The sequence below is a fragment of the Raphanus sativus genome, chromosome 2 (assembly GCF_000801105.2).
Source record: "Raphanus sativus cultivar WK10039 chromosome 2, ASM80110v3, whole genome shotgun sequence".
Taxonomy (NCBI): Eukaryota; Viridiplantae; Streptophyta; class Magnoliopsida; order Brassicales; family Brassicaceae; genus Raphanus; species Raphanus sativus.
In genome coordinates, this window is record NC_079512.1 from 21,927,898 (window position 1) to 21,946,490 (window position 18,593).

General features: G+C 31.5%; 1 protein-coding gene across 1 annotated transcript; it reads right to left on the reverse strand.

Moving 5' to 3' along the window:
* Window positions 1-11,870: 11,870 nt before the first annotated feature.
* On the reverse strand, window positions 11,871-15,459 carry LOC108843335 (protein SUPPRESSOR OF MAX2 1). Its single transcript, XM_018616514.2, has 3 exons — window positions 14,070-15,459; window positions 13,775-13,979; window positions 11,871-13,687 (listed from the first exon to the last, which is right to left on the reverse strand). Exons 1-3 carry the CDS (start codon window positions 15,137-15,139, stop codon window positions 12,131-12,133), a joined length of 2,832 nt encoding a protein of 943 aa, XP_018472016.2. The 5' UTR covers window positions 15,140-15,459; the 3' UTR covers window positions 11,871-12,130.
* Window positions 15,460-18,593: the final 3,134 nt, after the last annotated feature.

Here is an 18,593-nt window from a genome sequence, read left to right on the forward strand (position 1 = left end):
GATGCTGATACAACGGTTTGTGAAGTTAACAAAGCTCATGGAAGTTTGAAGAAAGCTAACACTGCCTAGCTAGCTTTATTTAGAAATGTATTTAATACTAAAATATTGAACTGAGTATTATTTTTTTTTATTAGGAAGTTCTTCGCAAAGGATACGTGCTGGTCAATCCATTGGTGATCCCGAAATGTATCTTGATGATCCCAAGAACCCTTACTTTTTTGCAACGTCGTCGTCGTGTAGGCGTATGTTGGTAATGTTTAGTACTATTACTATCTCTATCTCTATAATATTATTTGAGAAGTCAGTTTCTTACGTGTTGCATTCACATTAATTTTCACGGTGGTTGATTACGATGACACCCTTAATGAATTAAAAATATTACATATAATTACTATATTAAAATTGATTTTCCCTTTTTAATAATTTCTATTAATTAGAAATTTCCTTTTTAGTTATCATATATAATTAAAAACATTTCTAAATTAAAAAAACGAATTTAAAATCAAATAATATATTTATATATAATGTGATTTCATAAAAAAGGAAAGTCAACAAAAATAATTTTGATATTAAGAAAAAAAAAATTTCCTTTAAAACATAATCTTAAGCAATATAAATATATTTTCAAAGTAATAAAAATATTTTCCTGTCCAGAACATCATGGCCCAATGGTAAGGACGGGCTCCTTCCTGCACCCAGGTTGTGAGTTCGAACCCTGCTGGAGGGAACTAAGTCATGATTTCTGGACACCAACACGGATATGGGCCTATGCTTTAGGGCCCATTTGCATACCCAGAGAGAGGGTCTATCCGTGGGCTGCACCTCCCCTTGGGGATTAGTCTGGGCCATTCCATAGGCCCGGGATACCCCCAGGTTAATCAAAAAAAAAAAAAAAATTTCCTTATATCGATATATTTTCTCAGATAATTAGAGAAAATAAATTGATTAGATAAACCAAGATAACTTTAGTTGAATAATAATATTTTATAATTAGTATTATTGAAATGGTTTATCATTATTATAATATTTTTTGAATAATAATATTTATAATTAAAACAAAACAAAATGTCTATTAAACATTTTACATATATAAAATAGTTTCTCAAGAAAAAAAATAAAAGAACTGGTTTTTAATTAAAACGTTAAAGGATACTTTTATGAAAACTAATTTTACCACAAGCATACTTTGAACAAATAATTACAAATATATTTTTAAATAACATAATCCTAGACATTTTTAATGAACTAAACATATTATATTTTTCTACAATTAAAAATATATATTTTACTTAATATTTAGTTTTTTTTTTGTTTTTTTCCTTTATATTTGTACAATCAAATATACCTATGATAAAAGTACATAAGAAAATCTGAATTATTATATTTTAAGATTATTTTAAATAACTTTCAGTTTAATTTTATAAATCTAAGGTATAATATTACTTAGAGCTTACAATTTTTAATTATTATTAATATCAATATGCATTTATGAGGTTACAAAATTTTTATCTGTTATTTTCTTTTATGAAACTTTCTACTGATCATCGATTTATTTTTTAATATAAAATCAACAAATAACAAATTATTATAAATATTATAAAAATATATTTACACATTTAAGATGAAAAAACTGAAACTGATGCAACAAATAAAATCAATCTTATTTGGTTTAATAAAAATAAAAATAATTATACTTCAATACAAATGAATATATGTCACCCTATTCACAAAATGAATATATACTAATCATTTTTATTATATCTAAACTCAAAGGTAAAATTAAAAATATATTATTTAATAGTAATGTTTATTTATATTTGTACATATAAATTACGGGATGCTTCCAATCATACCAATAAACTAAAATAAAATATTAACTAAATTTTACTATTTATTTATTTTGCAAAACATATATGGATGAGATTTCAAATATTATTTTTATATTTATTTTTATATTATGAATCGATCAACAGTTAAATTTATTTTTCTATTTGCTTTTCAAAACAATATATATAATACGTCCTATTACTAAAAATATATTTAAATATCTAAGAGAAAACAAACTAAATGAAAATCACAAATTATTCAAAACTTTAATCTATTTAGAACCAAAAAAATCATGGTTGAATTCAAAAAATTTGATGTTATCTAATATACTAAAGTGACATCAAACTAATCATATATTACATATCCAAAATCACATGTCTAACTAAAATAATATAATATTATTTATAAAAATTAAAAAAATAATTGAAATTAAAATTAAACTATTAATAAATTATTATAATATTTTTACCTTATAAATATTTATCCCGTGCATGAGCACGGGAGAATCACCTAGTGTTATTTATTTAATACTAGATTTTGACCCGCCCTTAAAAAGGCGGGTAATTTTTTTGTTTTAAATTTAATTTTTGATTTTCTTTTTCTTCCTGATTATATTTGTATTTTTTTGTAATCATATTTGTGTATAAATTTTAATCAAAATATATTTAATTACATAATAGAAATTTAAAAATTGATCCGGTATACGTATGGTTAAGGCTGGGTTGCGGGTCAAACTCGTCCTGCTGACCCGCTAACCCACGGATTTTCAATTTTTTAAGTTAAAAAATATGACCCGCACAATCCGCAAACAAATAATTTTGTACCAGCATTCACTCCGCTTAATTTTGTGGTTATCCGCTGGTTATATATTTTTTAAAAAATCATTATTTAGTTTAATTATTATAAAATTATTTATATTAAAAAAATTATCATTGATTTAAATTTTGAATTATTATTTTCAAACTTCTGTATTTAAAAAAATATTTACCTTTTTAAATACTTTACGGATCGACGGGTAGTTACGATCCAAAATTCACCAGCCCACACTCAACCCGTATAAAATACTCATAATCTACACCCGCAAATCGATTTTGTAAATATAATCTCAATAGGAAATACTATCAGAATATAGTATGATAGATTTGGTTTTGTGAAAATAGGATTTGTTATGTATGTATTGCTTAAAATAGGATATTAGTGGTTATGAAAATATTTTTGTTATTTATATGCATGTGTATATAAAAGAGTTGTATATTTTTGTTTTAGACTTTACCAAAAAAGTAGGAATGATAAGACGATCAGGTATAAAAATTGTTAGTTATTGTATCTTACGGTTTGTAACCGTGAACAATTATTTTTTCTTTCCAGATAACGTTATATATACACACATAAGCAGTTATATATAGCAATGATTTTTTTTTTTAAATTAGACCCAACTAATATCAGTTGGTCATGCTTCAACTTTAATAGTATTGATTTTTATGTTTGTGTTATTTTTTGTAATCATATTTGTGTTTAATATTAATTTAATATTTTTTTGGTAATTATATTAAATATGTCAAATTGCATAATTATACACTTGTGTCATATGCATTTTAGAAATCATTTTAAACTTATTCCTAAATTTTGCAACATATTATATTTTCTTAGTAATTATTTAACATAATTAGTCAAGAATATTTGTACCCTAAAAACCCGACTCAGAAGCGATATGAAAATCAAGGCTCATGCTCTGTTAGACATGGCTTATATACTTGAACGGTTCTTAAAGTGATATCCACAAACCAATATCAAATACAACTTGCATCGAAAATCGAACAATTTTTTACTTTTTAATATATTCTGTTAAATATATGTATACATGTAAACGGGTTAACTTGGTCTTCAATGATTTTAAGTAAAATCAAATTTATAAAATATTTTTAATTGAATAATCTATTTAAAACCATTACACTAAATAAGTTTATATCAATATTTATTTCTATTAAAATTCACTTAAAGACTGTTACCAAAAACACAATAGTGGACACGTTTAATACTGTATATGGTTGAAACTTAAAATAAGAGCACCGATGATTAAAAATCATGTGGAAATTTTGTAAAAGAAAAAATGATTCGTCGGTTATTAAAAGGGAGTCGGGCTTTTATTTTTGATAGTCCACTAAGGCAAAATATATCAAACGGTTATTAGGGCATCATTAACCCAAAACTCCAAATAGGAGTGCTTATTCTTTTTTTAATAATTTTAAGTTGTAAAAGTGATTTAAGATGCAACGCTAAGCACTCCGAACATTTTTGTGCTTCAATGGGAGAATCTTATTTTGGGGTTCTTAAAAACAATTCAAAATATTATTTTTTGAAAGATGCAATTTATTTTTTAAATAAAACATAAAAAAAACATTTAAAGATAGATTCTAAAATAAAAACATAGATTTTACTTTTTTATCTTTAGGTGTCATTTTGGTTTTTTTTTTTTAAATGGTGTTAGTCAGGTCATTTTCATATTTGGATATAATTTTGGTCATAAAAACAGTATTTCAAAAAAGAAAAAAAAACAAAAACAAAAGAAAGTTTTTTTCTTTTTCATCTTTGTCATTTTGGTCATTTTCAAAAAGTAATTGGTGTTAGTTAGGTCATTTTCATATTTGGGTGTCATTTTGGTCATAAAAACAGTGTTTGAGAAAAGAAAAAAAGAACAAAAAGATTTTTTTTTCTATCTTTGTGTGTCATTTTGGTCATTTTCAAAAAAAAAATTGGTGATAGTTAGATCATTTTTATATTTGTGTATCATAAAAAAAATGTTTGAGAAAAAAAATGTTTGAAAAAAGCGTTAAAAAAAATTGCCTAATGACAGCTCCACATGTACCTAATCACCTGCTCTTGTGGTGCTTATTTAAGCACTGATGCTTCCTCTTTCTTCCCCTTTTCCATATTTTTTTTTTTTTTTAGAAAAGTAGTTAAGCACCCCCGTTAGTGATGCTCTTAAAGTAGTTATAGATATAGTGGATGATTGGTTGGGCTTTATCTCTTTACTTTAGCTTTATTTATTTTTAAATCATCAAACTTTACCAATCATGTTGTAGTTTTAATTTTAGTAATTAAAGCCTACATCAAGTTTCTATAATTTTTTTACCAATCGTGTTTTGCTTCATTTTAAGGCTACAGCAAAAAAGTTAAAACAATTTTTTTTCTTATGTGTTTTAAGTATAAAATCTAAAGCTCTTTTTTATAGACTGTAGAATCTATAAAATAAAACAAACAATCTATTATATAAAATAAATTAGATAATCATAATTAAACTATCTTTAAATGTTTTATTTAATTTTGGGTGTTTTTAAATTGATTGAAATATTTTAAATAACATTGTTATTATTTACATATCACATTTTAAATAATAATAAACTTTAATTGATAAAAATTAATTATTTTATATATACATTATATATTTCACATATTTTATTTTAAAAGGTCTACAGTGCATAACCAGTGGCGGTCCCAGCAAGAAATTTATGCGGGTTCACAATATATAAAAAAAAAATTTAATGTGTCAACTGGTTGAATCGAACCTAGCATCTGTGTGTTCAGTACTGCCATTTCCAACCACTAAGCCACAGTTTCATAATGAAAAACAGCTTACAAACTGAAAGTTATATAGTACTTTTGCGGTGTCAGTTGACCCCACAACCTTTCAAGCTGTAACAATTGTACAGCTACAGCTAAATTTGTACATCTAAATTTTTAAAACCACAGCCGAACCAATCATCACCATAGTTTACGACTCAAAATAACTACATATAAAATAAAAAGATGGATGCAACTAATATCAATGGGACATACTTCAACTTTAATAGTATTGATTTATGTGTAGAGTAGTATTAGTTTATTTTCTTAATTTCAAAACCAACCGATATTACAACAGGCTCAAATTGAATAATCTCATTATTGAAAAAGCGACTTGACTCCAATGAAAAGATAACTACTTGACTACAATGAAAAAATAAGATTAGATCGGAGTGAGCTATAGCATCAGATAGCTATTATAGTACTCTGCAACCACCATTTACCAAATTACTTGAAATTTATTAAAGTACAGACCAGAGAGCAACCGACTCATTTCCCATCTCAATGAACTCCTTCTTTCCTGTGATGGTTTTGGCTTAAGCACCTTCTTAGAGTGTATTTAACTTGACAGAATGAATGAAACTGAAAGCTTTATAAACCCATCCAGAACCATATATGAGCACTCAAAAAGACCAAGTGTATAGTTTGATAAATAAAGGCCAAAAGGCCGTAACCTAGAGCAGACCTTAACGTGACAACTCCAATAACTTACATACTGAGATTCACTACAGATAAACCACTCCACAACTATATTATTCCGAGCAACTACAATATATATATGTTCCATTCTAAAACAACAACCCATAACCATAACCGACCTTGTATGATTCTTTTAGAGAACCCAGACTCGTATTGAAACATTCAAACATCATTTGTGTTTACCAGAGTACAATCCTGATACATCGTCACATCTACATCATTCTTTCCCAAAAATAGCCAGATCCAAACTAAAGCTCATGGATTTTGACTTTGTGTCAAAGAAACCCAATCTTTATGACTTCTAGCAATTAAATGTGTACCTTTCTTGTTCCAGTAGTGAACTCTGAATGTTTCCGTAACGTAGTTTCAGTAGCTCTGTTACTATCACCACCAAAACAGAATACAATTTATAAAAACTTTGAAAACGATCTCAACCTACAAAATGAAGAACATGAACTTTCACCCCTCACCAACTTGAAAAATACCCAATAACATCTTGTTCAAATAAATTATGAATAGCAAAGTCAAAGGTAACATTAAACCACGGACTGAAAAAAAAAGTTCATCATAACTGATGATCGAGGAAGAAGCACAGACTTTTGCAGATAGTTGAGACCTGCGGCTTTGGCCGTTTCTGGCAAAGACAGAGTGTGAAGACCTCTGTTCCAAAACCGTTTACAGAACTTCGAAAATAACCAAATCCTGCGAAGATCAAATCCCCAATATCTGCATAATGAGGCAATAAAAACCAGTCAAAATGTAAACCAAAGTTTGAAAATCCAATCAAAATCTTTCTGGATCCATAACATCAAACAATGAAACTTCCTTGATGGTTCTATGGCAACAATGCATGAATCCATAGTAAGATGACCTGAAATCGAAATCAACATCTTGATCTGTATCACTCCTTTCCTTGGAAACAGCCGTTTTTGATTCTTGCCGTTTTTGATTCTTGATGTTATTTCCTTTCATCGATTTGTAAAAGAAGACAAATCGATCGCATCTTTCTCAAACATACGATCCTTGGAATTCAGATCATAACGGAGAAACCTAATTGTCGCAGCGAGAAAAATAAAAGAAAAATTAGAAAATACAGAATTTAATAAAAATCATAGGTTTAAAATATTCCAGTGGCAAAGATCTGTAAATATGGTTGAAATAGAAGGGCACCTGAAAAAAGAGCCTTCTGTTTTAATAGTATTGATACTTTATTAGAAATTAGATATGAGCCCGTTGCGTTGCAATGGTTTTTGTTTGATGTTTTAGTTTAATAAAAATATAATAAAAAATCATTTTATTATAGTTTTATGATTTTTGTGAAATTTATTTTATAATTAAAAACCCTTTTTCACACATAAGTTCAAGTTAATATTTATATTTTATAATCATTGTACATAGATCAATGTTGTAAATTTTGCAATTAGGATTAAAGAATATATTATACCTAAACGTTTAAACTCAACACAATCAAAAATAAGAAATTGAATAAAAGGTAAAAAGGAATAAAAGTCAAATACACCAATCGAGTCAAGAACAAAATTATACATGTTCTTATGTACTAATTTAATGCTTTATTAAATAAGTTTTTAAAATTTTATCTTGTTAGGATTTTAAAAAAGGAAAAAAAATATTTTATAAATCTCCTATTTAATTACAATTAATAAATTAAATAAAAAATTCAATACTCTTTTACATTTTTTTAGATTTTAGAAAAGGAAAATTTGTCATATAACCTATTACAATTATATTCTCTTTAGAATTTCAGAAAAAAATTGCTATCAAATAATTATTTCTAGTTATTAATAAATAATCTTAAAATTGCTTTTATTAACAATTTGTATCAATACCACTTTTACACTTCTTTCGTTAATTAAAGAATTTTTAATATTATGTTCATCATCACATACTCTCTTTAAATATTATAAAATAATTTTTTTTACAATTCTCTTTTGGATAGGACTTAGAAATATGATACAGATTTCTTTTGTTTAGGATTTATTGTAGAAAAAAAAAAAACTATCAAATATTCTTTTACAGCTTTTAGGGTTTTAGAAAAGGAAATTAATATTACTTAATCTTTTACATTATATTTATCTAGGATTTATAAAAAACAATTTCTATCAAATAATTATTTCCAGTTAATATTAATTATTTTTAAAAGATGGCATTTTTTATTGTCATCGACTTTACAGACTCAAGAAGACTCTGTATGCCAAACTGGTAACTCCGCATCCATATACACGACAAATGTCGGTTGATTCCTAGTACATCTGGCGAGGCTGTCGGCCTTTTGATTCTTCGTGCGAGATACGTAAATAATATCTGAACTATGAAAGTTTCCTTTCAAAGTCTTGATATCTGCTAAATAGGTTGCAAAAGCAGGCCATTCTTCTGGTTCCGAAACCATCTTCACCAATTGAGAACAATCTGTCGCAAATGTAACCATGTACTGCCTCAGATTCCGCATACACTCCATTGCCCAAATTAATGCTTCTATCTCTGAGTGAAGAGGAGATAGAGAAGCTCTGACTATTACTAATGTAAAAGATGGCATTTTCAAAATAGGGTTTTTTCAATATCACTAATGTTTTTTTTTCAATTTGTATTGTTAATTAAATAATTGTTAGTATCATGTTTATCATTAAATTTTTAAATTAAAATTTACTATTATTATTTTACAATTCTCTCCGGTTAGGATGTAAAGAAAAAGAAAAAAAATCTTAATTGGTTAAGATTAGAAAATAATTTTTTTTAGAAATCTCTTTTATTTAAGATTTTATGAAAAAATTATTTTCACATAATGTCAATTTTGATTGACACATTCAAAATCTAATTTTTAGTAATTGACACATGTCGCAATCATATCAGGTGAAATATTTTAAGTTATTTTTGCTTTATATTTTTTAACACAGAATTATTAAAAAATAAATTTAGTTAATTATAAGAAAAATAAGATTACTTTACCTTTACATTTTTTTATAGTTTTTTTTTTAAAAGGAAAACTAATTATTTTATTAGTTTTTCCTTATGATTTTTATGCAACTATTTTATTTTTAATAGAAAAATATCTGTTTAATATATGATGTAAACAACAACATCAAAATTGAAAGTTATGTTATAATAAAATGTAATAATGATAGTAAAATGTTGAGTTGTATCAAGAAATTAAAAGAAAATACTCAGGTAATTTTTATGTAAATACTATTGTGTTTTGTAAAAATAATATGTGGAAGCTTAAACTTAAATATAAATGTGAAATGTTTGTAGCTATTTTTGGTCATAATTTTTAAAATATACAATTATGTATTAGAAAAGAAAGTTAGTTACTTATAAGAAAATAATAAGAGTACTTTTACAATTTCTTTTAATTAGGCTTTTAAAAAGGAATAATATTTATTATAAAGTTAGTTTTTCTCCATGTTTTTTATTAAATAATTGAAATTGTGGAATTTTACAATTCGTTTGTTTAAAAAGTTGAATTTATCTTTTATAATTCTCTATCTTTAGTGAGTTTAATAATAAACATTATATTTTTTTTTAAAGAATTAACTTTCTAATACCTTTTTGCAATTATTATTTTTTGTTTAGTCTTTTAAAAAAAGAAATTACTATCAAATATTTTATAATATAGAATTTTAAAAGACTATGTAATAGTAATTTTCCTTTTCTAAAATATATAAGGATTCAAATATATATACTAAAAATAATACTGAAGAAATAATTCTAAATTTTATTTAATAGTGAAAAGTAATTATAAAAATTATTTAATAGTAATTGTTTAGAAACTTTCCTTACTTTTAATTAGGCTTTTAAAAAGGAATAATATTTATTATAAAGTTAGTTTTTCTCCATGTTTTTTATTAAATAATTGAAATTGTGGAATTTTACAATTCGTTTGTTTAAAAAGTTGAATTTATCTTTTATAATTCTCTATCTTTAGTGAGTTTAATAATAAACATTATAATTTTTTTTAAAGAATTAACTTTCTAATACCTTTTTGCAATTATTATTTTTTGTTTAGTCTTTTAAAAAAGAAATTACTATCAAATATTTTATAATATAGAATTTTAAAAGACTATGTAATAGTAATTTTCCTTTTCTAAAATATATAAGGATTCAAATATATATACTAAAAATAATACTGAAGAAATAATTCTAAATTTTATTTAATAGTGCAAAATTAATTATAAAAATTATTTAATAGTAATTGTTTAGAAACTTTCCTTTTTTAGAAGATTTTTCCTTTTCTAAATTTCTATTAAATAATAAACAAAAGAGAATTATATCATATTTCTGACACATGTCACCATCTTTAAAATTTATTGATACATGTCACAATTATGTTAATTAGTAACTTTGAAGAACCAAGCTTTATATAATAAGATATCAAGATACTAAACATTCTGACCTCATCTTATCTCAACGCAAACAAACTATTAAGAATCACCATCTTTTCTTTTTTTTTTTCCATCTGATATATTATTATTAAACCCAAACCAAAAGCCCAACAAAGGGTTATAACATGGATATTACAAACATAGGCCCACAACCAGGACAAACCAAAAAACACACCGACAAACATGGGCTTTAAGCCCAAACCCGAGCCACCCACTAAACACGCGTCCAAAGAAAACACATGGATGTCCACGTGTTCACTACACCGAGACTCTGAAAACACGCGTTTCGCCACCGCATGACCGCTACCCTTCGCCGGAAACTCTCCGGAAAAAAACCTTCAACACCGGTGAACTCCGCCCAACAATTCATCCCTTCCATCTCGGAAACACAATTTTCTCGACTTCAAACTACACCATCGAATCATAACAAAACGAATTAATCCCGGAATCTGCCGGGAACCTCATCCCCAACCGCCAAAAACCCCACCTCCGACGACTGTATCGGACGTTTAGGGGTTCTTAGCTACGCCACACATCTCAAACTTTGGAGAGCCTCCATCGATATAATCGAGAGCTCATCCAACCTCTCATCTTTGTTACAATCACAACAGCGAGCTCCAACCGGTTGAACATAAACCGCCGGAGTATATGAAAGCCGGATGATTCCGTCGATGAAAAACGCGAACCACCGGAGTCAGAGCTGGCTACACCATGTCAAGGAGACCACCGTGCACCAGAATCACCAGTAGAAGAGGAAAGAAAGAAGAATCGGGACCACCGCGAGTTTCTTTCTCTCTCAAGAACTTTTAGAGAGAAGAAAAAGCTTTACCATCCCTTTTTTTATTGTTTTTAACGTAAATAGTGCCCATAAGAATTATTATCTATACGTTAGATCGTATATTTATACTTATTTAATCAAAAAGTATTGAATCTGTGAGACTTTTGCGTCATACCTTTTTGTAGTTGTAAGTTTGTAACAGGTAAGCTCTAACGATAAATAATAATCTAAAACCAATTAGTTATACCTAACCGGAGAAATAAAGGAAAACAGAGGATGAGTAAAAGGTCAAAATGCAGATGGAATAAGAATATAAATACATACTTAATAAAAAATACTTTTATTAACATTCTTTTCGTTTTGTGTAGAAAAATACAAGCAACCTTAATAAATTACAGAATATCTGCAATTAAAAATACTTTTACATCCGGCTTAACTCGAGGATCAATGGTCCCCCGGGGCTAGTCTTAAGTGTATCGAATGAAGACTAAAGGCAATGCAATTCTTTCACGCATCTAATCCGTTAATAAGGTTTTCTTTTAATTGACTAGAAAAAATACTTAAACTTTATTAATAATTCATTTTATACCTATCAAATAAATATATATAATCTAGAGTTCTATAATCTATCACCCCTCCTTACATTAACACAAAAACTAGACTGTCGAACAAAAAAAACTATAAACATCTTTCTAACAGTTAACTGTTTTCTTTTACTCCCCGCCAAAAACCAGTTGAGACATATTTACATCTCTACCCTTCCACAGTCCCATTAACAAAAAACTCAATCTCTGTTTTTTTTACTCGCTCACATTGCCAACGTAACACTCGTCGGCAGTATATCACAACCGCTCCGTTCACAAGAACCTTCATCTAGCTCCAGCCGAGCAACCGTACGGTCACCGTAAGTACCGGAAGTAGTCACTCGAGCCTTAACCTGGCTCAAAACCGGAACAATCACCTTCTCAATCCACTCCCCTAACTCCATCCGCCCTAACCATACACTGCTCAAGATTCTCTGAAGCGCCTCCTCCTCCACTTCCATCGACAAAGACTCGCCTACAACCGCCGTGAACCTCTCCGACAACGTATCCGAGATCCTCCGTCTCACAGCTCCGAAATCAACCGCCCTGAACGCCACCGCATCGTCTACACGGCTAACCAGCTCGTGGAACGCAAACGGCACGCATTGCAAAGACAGCTTCCCGCTAAAACCTTGCTCTTCTTGATCGTTATCCGTCGTTAGATCGCTGGTACTGTCCGTTGTATCAGCAGCTTGGTTTAGATCGAACGATAAACCTTCTTTCTTCGGTTTAGTCGCCACCCTCTCGTCCTCGCTGCTGCTACACAGCCAGCTGGCTCTACGTTTCCCGATCTTCTCCCGCATACACAACCTCAAACTCCACCTCTCACTCGCCAAGTCACGTAGCTTCTCTTCACTATCAAGGGAACACGTTTTCGTAGAAAGATGCCAGCTCGCTGTCATGACAAAGATCACGTTACCTAAACTGATCTCACGGCCGTGAGAATCGGTTATCCTCCCTCTATCCATCGCTCGTTTGATGCTTCCACGCAGCAACATATCAGCTTCATCGATATCTTCAAGCAATATAACGGAGAACGGACTCCTCTTAACGGTTTCCGCGATCCTATCCACCACGGTCTTACCACGGATGTTATGGTTCCCATCTGTGCCGTCTTGTCTCGAACCGAGCGGGATCGTTATAGGATTGGTCCCGTATACGAGAGAAGACAGAACAGACACCATTTTTCTCTTACCGACTCTGTCTGGTCCTGAGAAGAGTAACCAAACATCTCCTTTCGATAAAACACCGCGTCGTTTCCCGTTACCTAGCTTGCACTGACTAACGGTCGCCGCCACCGCAGAGGCTGCGTCGTGCTGCCACCAGACTTTCTCTGTCATTCCTTTCAGAAGCTTCTTGAACAAATCAATGTCTAGAGAGTTCTCAAGTACACTGATCTTGTCGTTGTTCAGTACTACTGATTCGGACGATATGCAGCCGAGGAAGTCTCTCACTTGCACATCCTCTGCCTTCTCCGAAACCTCTGTCCGTCCAAGAACAAGATCAGTCTGAACCGGACTCCCGGGAGGACTACTCTTCTTCTTTTTTCCTTGTTCTTCCACCAAAGAGCTCATAGGTTTCAAGGGTACCCTCTCACGCAACTCTCTGTTAGGTTGGAACTTAGACTGAAGAAGCATGTTGGGACCGTAGGAGCTTGTTGTCAACGGTATAGGAATCGGAACCGGGACCGGAACGATCCTCTCGGTCTTGTTGTGAAAGCTAGGATGAAGACGCGCACACGCTTCATTCCATTTCTTCTGCACTTCTTCAATCTTTGCTTGCTATTTAAAAACAAAACAATAGGAACTGATCAATCTCATACATTTTATACACAAGACAATTCTCAATATCATAGACCGTAAACTTACCGGTTTAACACTCAATAGCCATTGTGGCAACTGTTTCGGCTGAGCTACTTCTGTTTTAACTTCTTGAGACAATGAATCAACTTCAGACAGCTCTCGCTCGCAACTCTGCGAACACTCCGGACAACACTTCACTGTCCTGTTGGGAGGCACGAAGCTCTTCAACGGCGTGAATGATTGAGCCGACGATCCCAAACTGTTCCCAAGCCTAATGACAATGAATTTTATTTAACATAAAGCTGAGATCTTTTTTTTTAAGGCATAACCAAAAAAAAAAAGACAAAAACACACAACTCACCTAGAGAAAAGTCCTGACGACGGAGATTTAGAAGCCAACGAAACAGCTTGAAGATCCCAATCACTCTCCATCGACGGATGATAAACTTGACATCTTAGATAAGTCTCGCACGTCGCGGTTCCTATAAACCACAACCTTCCTTCGTATTTCTCCAGAAGCCTACGTAGCTCCCCCACCGCCGAGCTCGGTTGCCCCTCCACGAGCCATTTCAAGTCTCCAAGATTGAGAACCACTCCAGTATCCGAGTTCTTCTCTATCCGGGTCTCCAGCAACCCGTCTAGCTCCCTGATTCTCACCGAACCAATCTCCTCGAAATTCACAACCTCTGAGCTCTTCACCACCGCCGATGCTTCCCCGCTCTCGATTCTCTTAAAAACCTCGCGGGTAACCCGACCCGGCTCCGAATCACCGACTAAAACCGGGTTCCTCTTCTTCCCCCTGCCCAATATATCCATCACCCTCTCAACGTCGTCGTTTTCATTAACCCCTGATCGTTGCAACTGTGTGTTGCCGCCATACGTGTTCCGCGTCATCAAAACGCTTCGACTCGGCGTCGTTTTGCTGTTATTACTCAACGACTGTTCTATCGTCGCTTTAACCGCGGGGCTAGAGAAGCTAGCTTCCCGCATGACCCGGCTCACGCTCGGATCATCCAGAATCGATAGAATCAACTGCTCCAGCTCCACTTTAACCGCCAGCAACGGCTGCTGCTGCTGTTGCTCCGGATATCCGCGCCGCTGATGAGCCTGCGCTCGCTTCAGCGCCGCCATGAGCGCGTTGGAGATCGGCGGGTCGTTCCCCGGAGCCGTCGTAGAGGTGGGGAGACGCTCGAGTGCGACGCTGAAGCAGAGCTCGAGGGCTCGGCACTGGAGCGGGTGCGAAGAGTTGGGATGTGATCGGATGCAGGCTCGCCGGAGGTAACCGGAGGGAGAGGCGAGGAGAGTGGTTGCCACGTGGAGAGGTGTTGTTTGGCCGTGGCTGCGACGTGATGCCTCTGAGATTGATTGGTTTAATACGGTGGCGGCTTCCGGCGTCAGAGTCTGTTGGATGGTACTTGGGGCAGGTCTCATCGTTCTCTGTTGCTTCCACTCTGTCTCTGTCTCTCTCTCTCTCTCTCTCTCTCTCTTTCTTCAATTATATATGTTGGGAATTAAAAAATTAGGAAAAAATGTGTGAAGATGGAATCTTTAATTATATTTTTAAGGGTGAGAATGAAGTAAAGATTGAATCTTTTTAGTTGGGTTCTTAATTATTCAGACAGGTTTTATCAACTGTGTTTCTTCGATTTCTTGATCAGGAAGAGAGAAAAAAGAAGAAGGGATCATGATAACGAAAACATATAAGATTTGCCTGAACTCATCCACCAGGCAGAAAAAAATGAAAAGGCCCTTGATAGGTTTTATAAGTCAAGGAGAAAAAAGGTAGTCGTTTTCTGATTTTAATGTGTGAGAGAGAGATCTAAAATAATTAATTATTGGGAGAAGTAGACAAATTGGAATTTTAAATGAATAAAATGCTTTTTAGAAAAAATATTTATAAGAATAAAATAATTAAAAAGGAACTTTTGGATCTAGCAAATTGAAGATAAAAAGGTGAATATGGAAAGGTGGGAGTAGACAAATTAAACTCAAAACTAAAAGAGGAAAAGGGATAGAAGAAAGTGAATAGGAGTATTACTTGCTCGCTTTCATCATTTTTAATTACATGAGTTGTAGTCGCTGAAATGAATAACAGTTGTGGATGTGTATTACTATGATTTTTTCTATTGCTCACATTCCCATTAGCGCCTATGTTTGCAAGGCTGAGGATTCATATCGATCATATTCTTTTGTTTTCTTTGCGAAGAAAAACGGTTTAAGTTTTAGTTTCTTTTTTATAAAAACGTTTTTCTCATTCCTATTAAATTAGTGTAGATTATTGACTTACTTTTATAACCATTTTTCAATGATTCCACCATTTAGATAACAAAAGGTTAGTTAGTAAACTTTTTGTGGTTCTAAAATTAAAGTTGTATCTAGAAGCATGGCTTTATCCAACATTTCTTCATATACTATCAACTTTTTCAGAATTCAACATTTTCTCCGTGATATATATGTTAGAATCAGAAATTAGAAAATAAGAAAACATGTAGTTTTGCATGGTCTAAAACAGGCAACTTTGTTCATGAGATGTCCATGGCAAATTCACGTGATATATAACATATAGTTACACCTTTTAATTAAGAACAGTTATTAGATGGAAGTGGGTAGTAATAATAATATTATCACAAGACAAAGATGTTAGCGCCTTAGCGGTGGTGGAGGCGTTTAAATGGAAAAATATCTAGTGGTTTAGAAAGTTATTTGTGGAGATGTGGTTTAGAAATCTTGCGATGATAAGAAAACAACAAAAGACTGCATGATTCACATAACTAACATTTCAAAAGGCGAACAGTTGAAAGATTCTTGTATGAAAGTTTCGAATCTTTACTGGAAAGTCAGTGATACAAATGTGTAAGGAGATGAAACAAAGTCAATACGCGTTTTCAAAGTAGGCGTGATATTATATGCGTTTACTCGATTTGAATAAAATTTGAGCTTACTTTTTTTTTTGAAAAAGGGCCTAAAAATTGAGCTTACTTTCAATGGTTATCTCTCACAGTTATATCAGCGTTGACTACCTTTACTTTACTGGAAAGTATTTTAAAGAATAACTGAATTTGTGTTGGAAAAGTATAACTGAATTTAAAACGTGGTTAACGGACTCAGTAACTGAAATACAATTGAACACTTTCTTCTTCTTTTTTTTCAGAATAAAACATCGTTTTAGCATCTATACTATTAAAAGAAAAACATTTTAAAAAAATCTACTTAAACAAGGTCGTTAAACCTATTCATTAGAAACTTAAATATATTATTTGAACCATTTAATGTTGCTGAAATATTTTAAATAAATCATGTTGGTAATGTTAGAGAAATTTACGGTCACCAGTACAAATATTTATTTTCCAGCTCAGAGTAAAACCAATAATTATCCCAAATGGTTGATAATACGATTACAATTTCTTTTCTTTTTTTGATAAATATTATGATTTCACAACGTACACTAGAGCTTTCGCAAAGACATGAGAAGCTTGACCAGACAGCCAATGCCTGAGTACCAGACAACTCCACGCGCCAAGACTATCCTTTGAGCAACATGCACCATGGGAGAATAAAACCTGACACCGCCAATCTCTTTAAAACTGATGCACGCCTTGAGAGCCAACCCCACATTAATGCAGTCTGCTTACAGATCTGAACCGATTGAGCCATCTTCGGAACTCATGCGCCTCCTGAACTGGCTAAAGAAGAATCACACCAGAAAAGTCCGAAAGTCGGTAGATTCTAAATCCTAACTACCCTAAAATCCGACCCCGCAACTAGTCACACCTCTAGGAACCTCACCGTCCAACCAAAGCCACTGTTGACAACATATCTGGAAGAACCATCATGGTCGGACCCCGAATCAATCATCAACAGTACCGGTCTAATGTATTATACTGCCCCAAGCTAAATTTATAATTATGCAATTGTACAAATTTTATTAAAAACTTCAATAAGTTTTCTATAGATTTTTGTATTATGATAACAATACTCATTTTCCAAAAAAAAAATCAAAAACTTCAATAGTTTTTTTAACTCCCACAAGTATTGATTCTCGGAAATATTTAGTTTCATAAATAAACCATTAACTATGTTAAGTAAGGCATCAAGAATTTAACACAGTTTTCTAATTTCTATAAAATATTGGCAAAAAACAAACTAGTCAGATACCTTATTACAACAAAAATGATGAATTAAAAACCAAAGCAATGGATTACAACTAAATTATATAATCAATAGACAAGAAGGTAAAGGAAAAAAATTGGATATAAAAGTACAGAATAACTAAAATGTGAAATTAGAACAAGAGAAAAAACTATTTTGTGACTGTTTTTTATTTAGGATTTTAATTTTAACTATAATTTAAAACAGAAATATGATATTTCTTATTAATAATAAATTTAACTTTAAGAAATTTATATAAATATTTTTGAGAAGTTCATAAACTTTATTCTTACTAATAGTGATTAGTAAGTAATATTTAGCTAACTTTTTTTTACAATTTTATTTGTTTATAAAAATTATTTTTTTTCAAAAATTATGCCCTTTTCATTTGGATGCCCTAATCGTTGGTTTGGATGGTTTACCCTCTGGACTGGTCCTGATCATCAACCAACGACATCAGTGCTTCAGCATATCGGCTAGGAAGGAAATGCTAAGTAATGAAGCAAAAAGAAAATAAGAGGAGAAAAGGAGGCACCAGCACCAGCGGCAAGCTGCCAACTCCGACGGAAACGCAGCGGAGTTCATGTGGTTGTAGAAAGAAGCCAGAGGATTTCTTTCTATAGTTGATCGAACAGGAGACCTCATCACCCCGATCTATTATATACTTTCTAGTAAGCTAATAGAATTTTGATCAAAAAAAAAGTAAGCTAATAAATTAATCAATAAACAATTAGTT

Coding starts and splice junctions, on each gene's coding strand:
- LOC108843335 (XM_018616514.2), bottom strand. CDS start 15,139: ATGAGACCTGCCCCAAGTACCATCCAACAGACTCTGACGCCGGAAGCC. Junction 13,980..14,069: donor TCGTCAGGACTTTTCTCTAG/GTGAGTTGTGTG, acceptor CATTGTCATTAG/GCTTGGGAACAGTTTGGGAT. Junction 13,688..13,774: donor GGCTATTGAGTGTTAAACCG/GTAAGTTTACGG, acceptor GTTTTTAAATAG/CAAGCAAAGATTGAAGAAGT.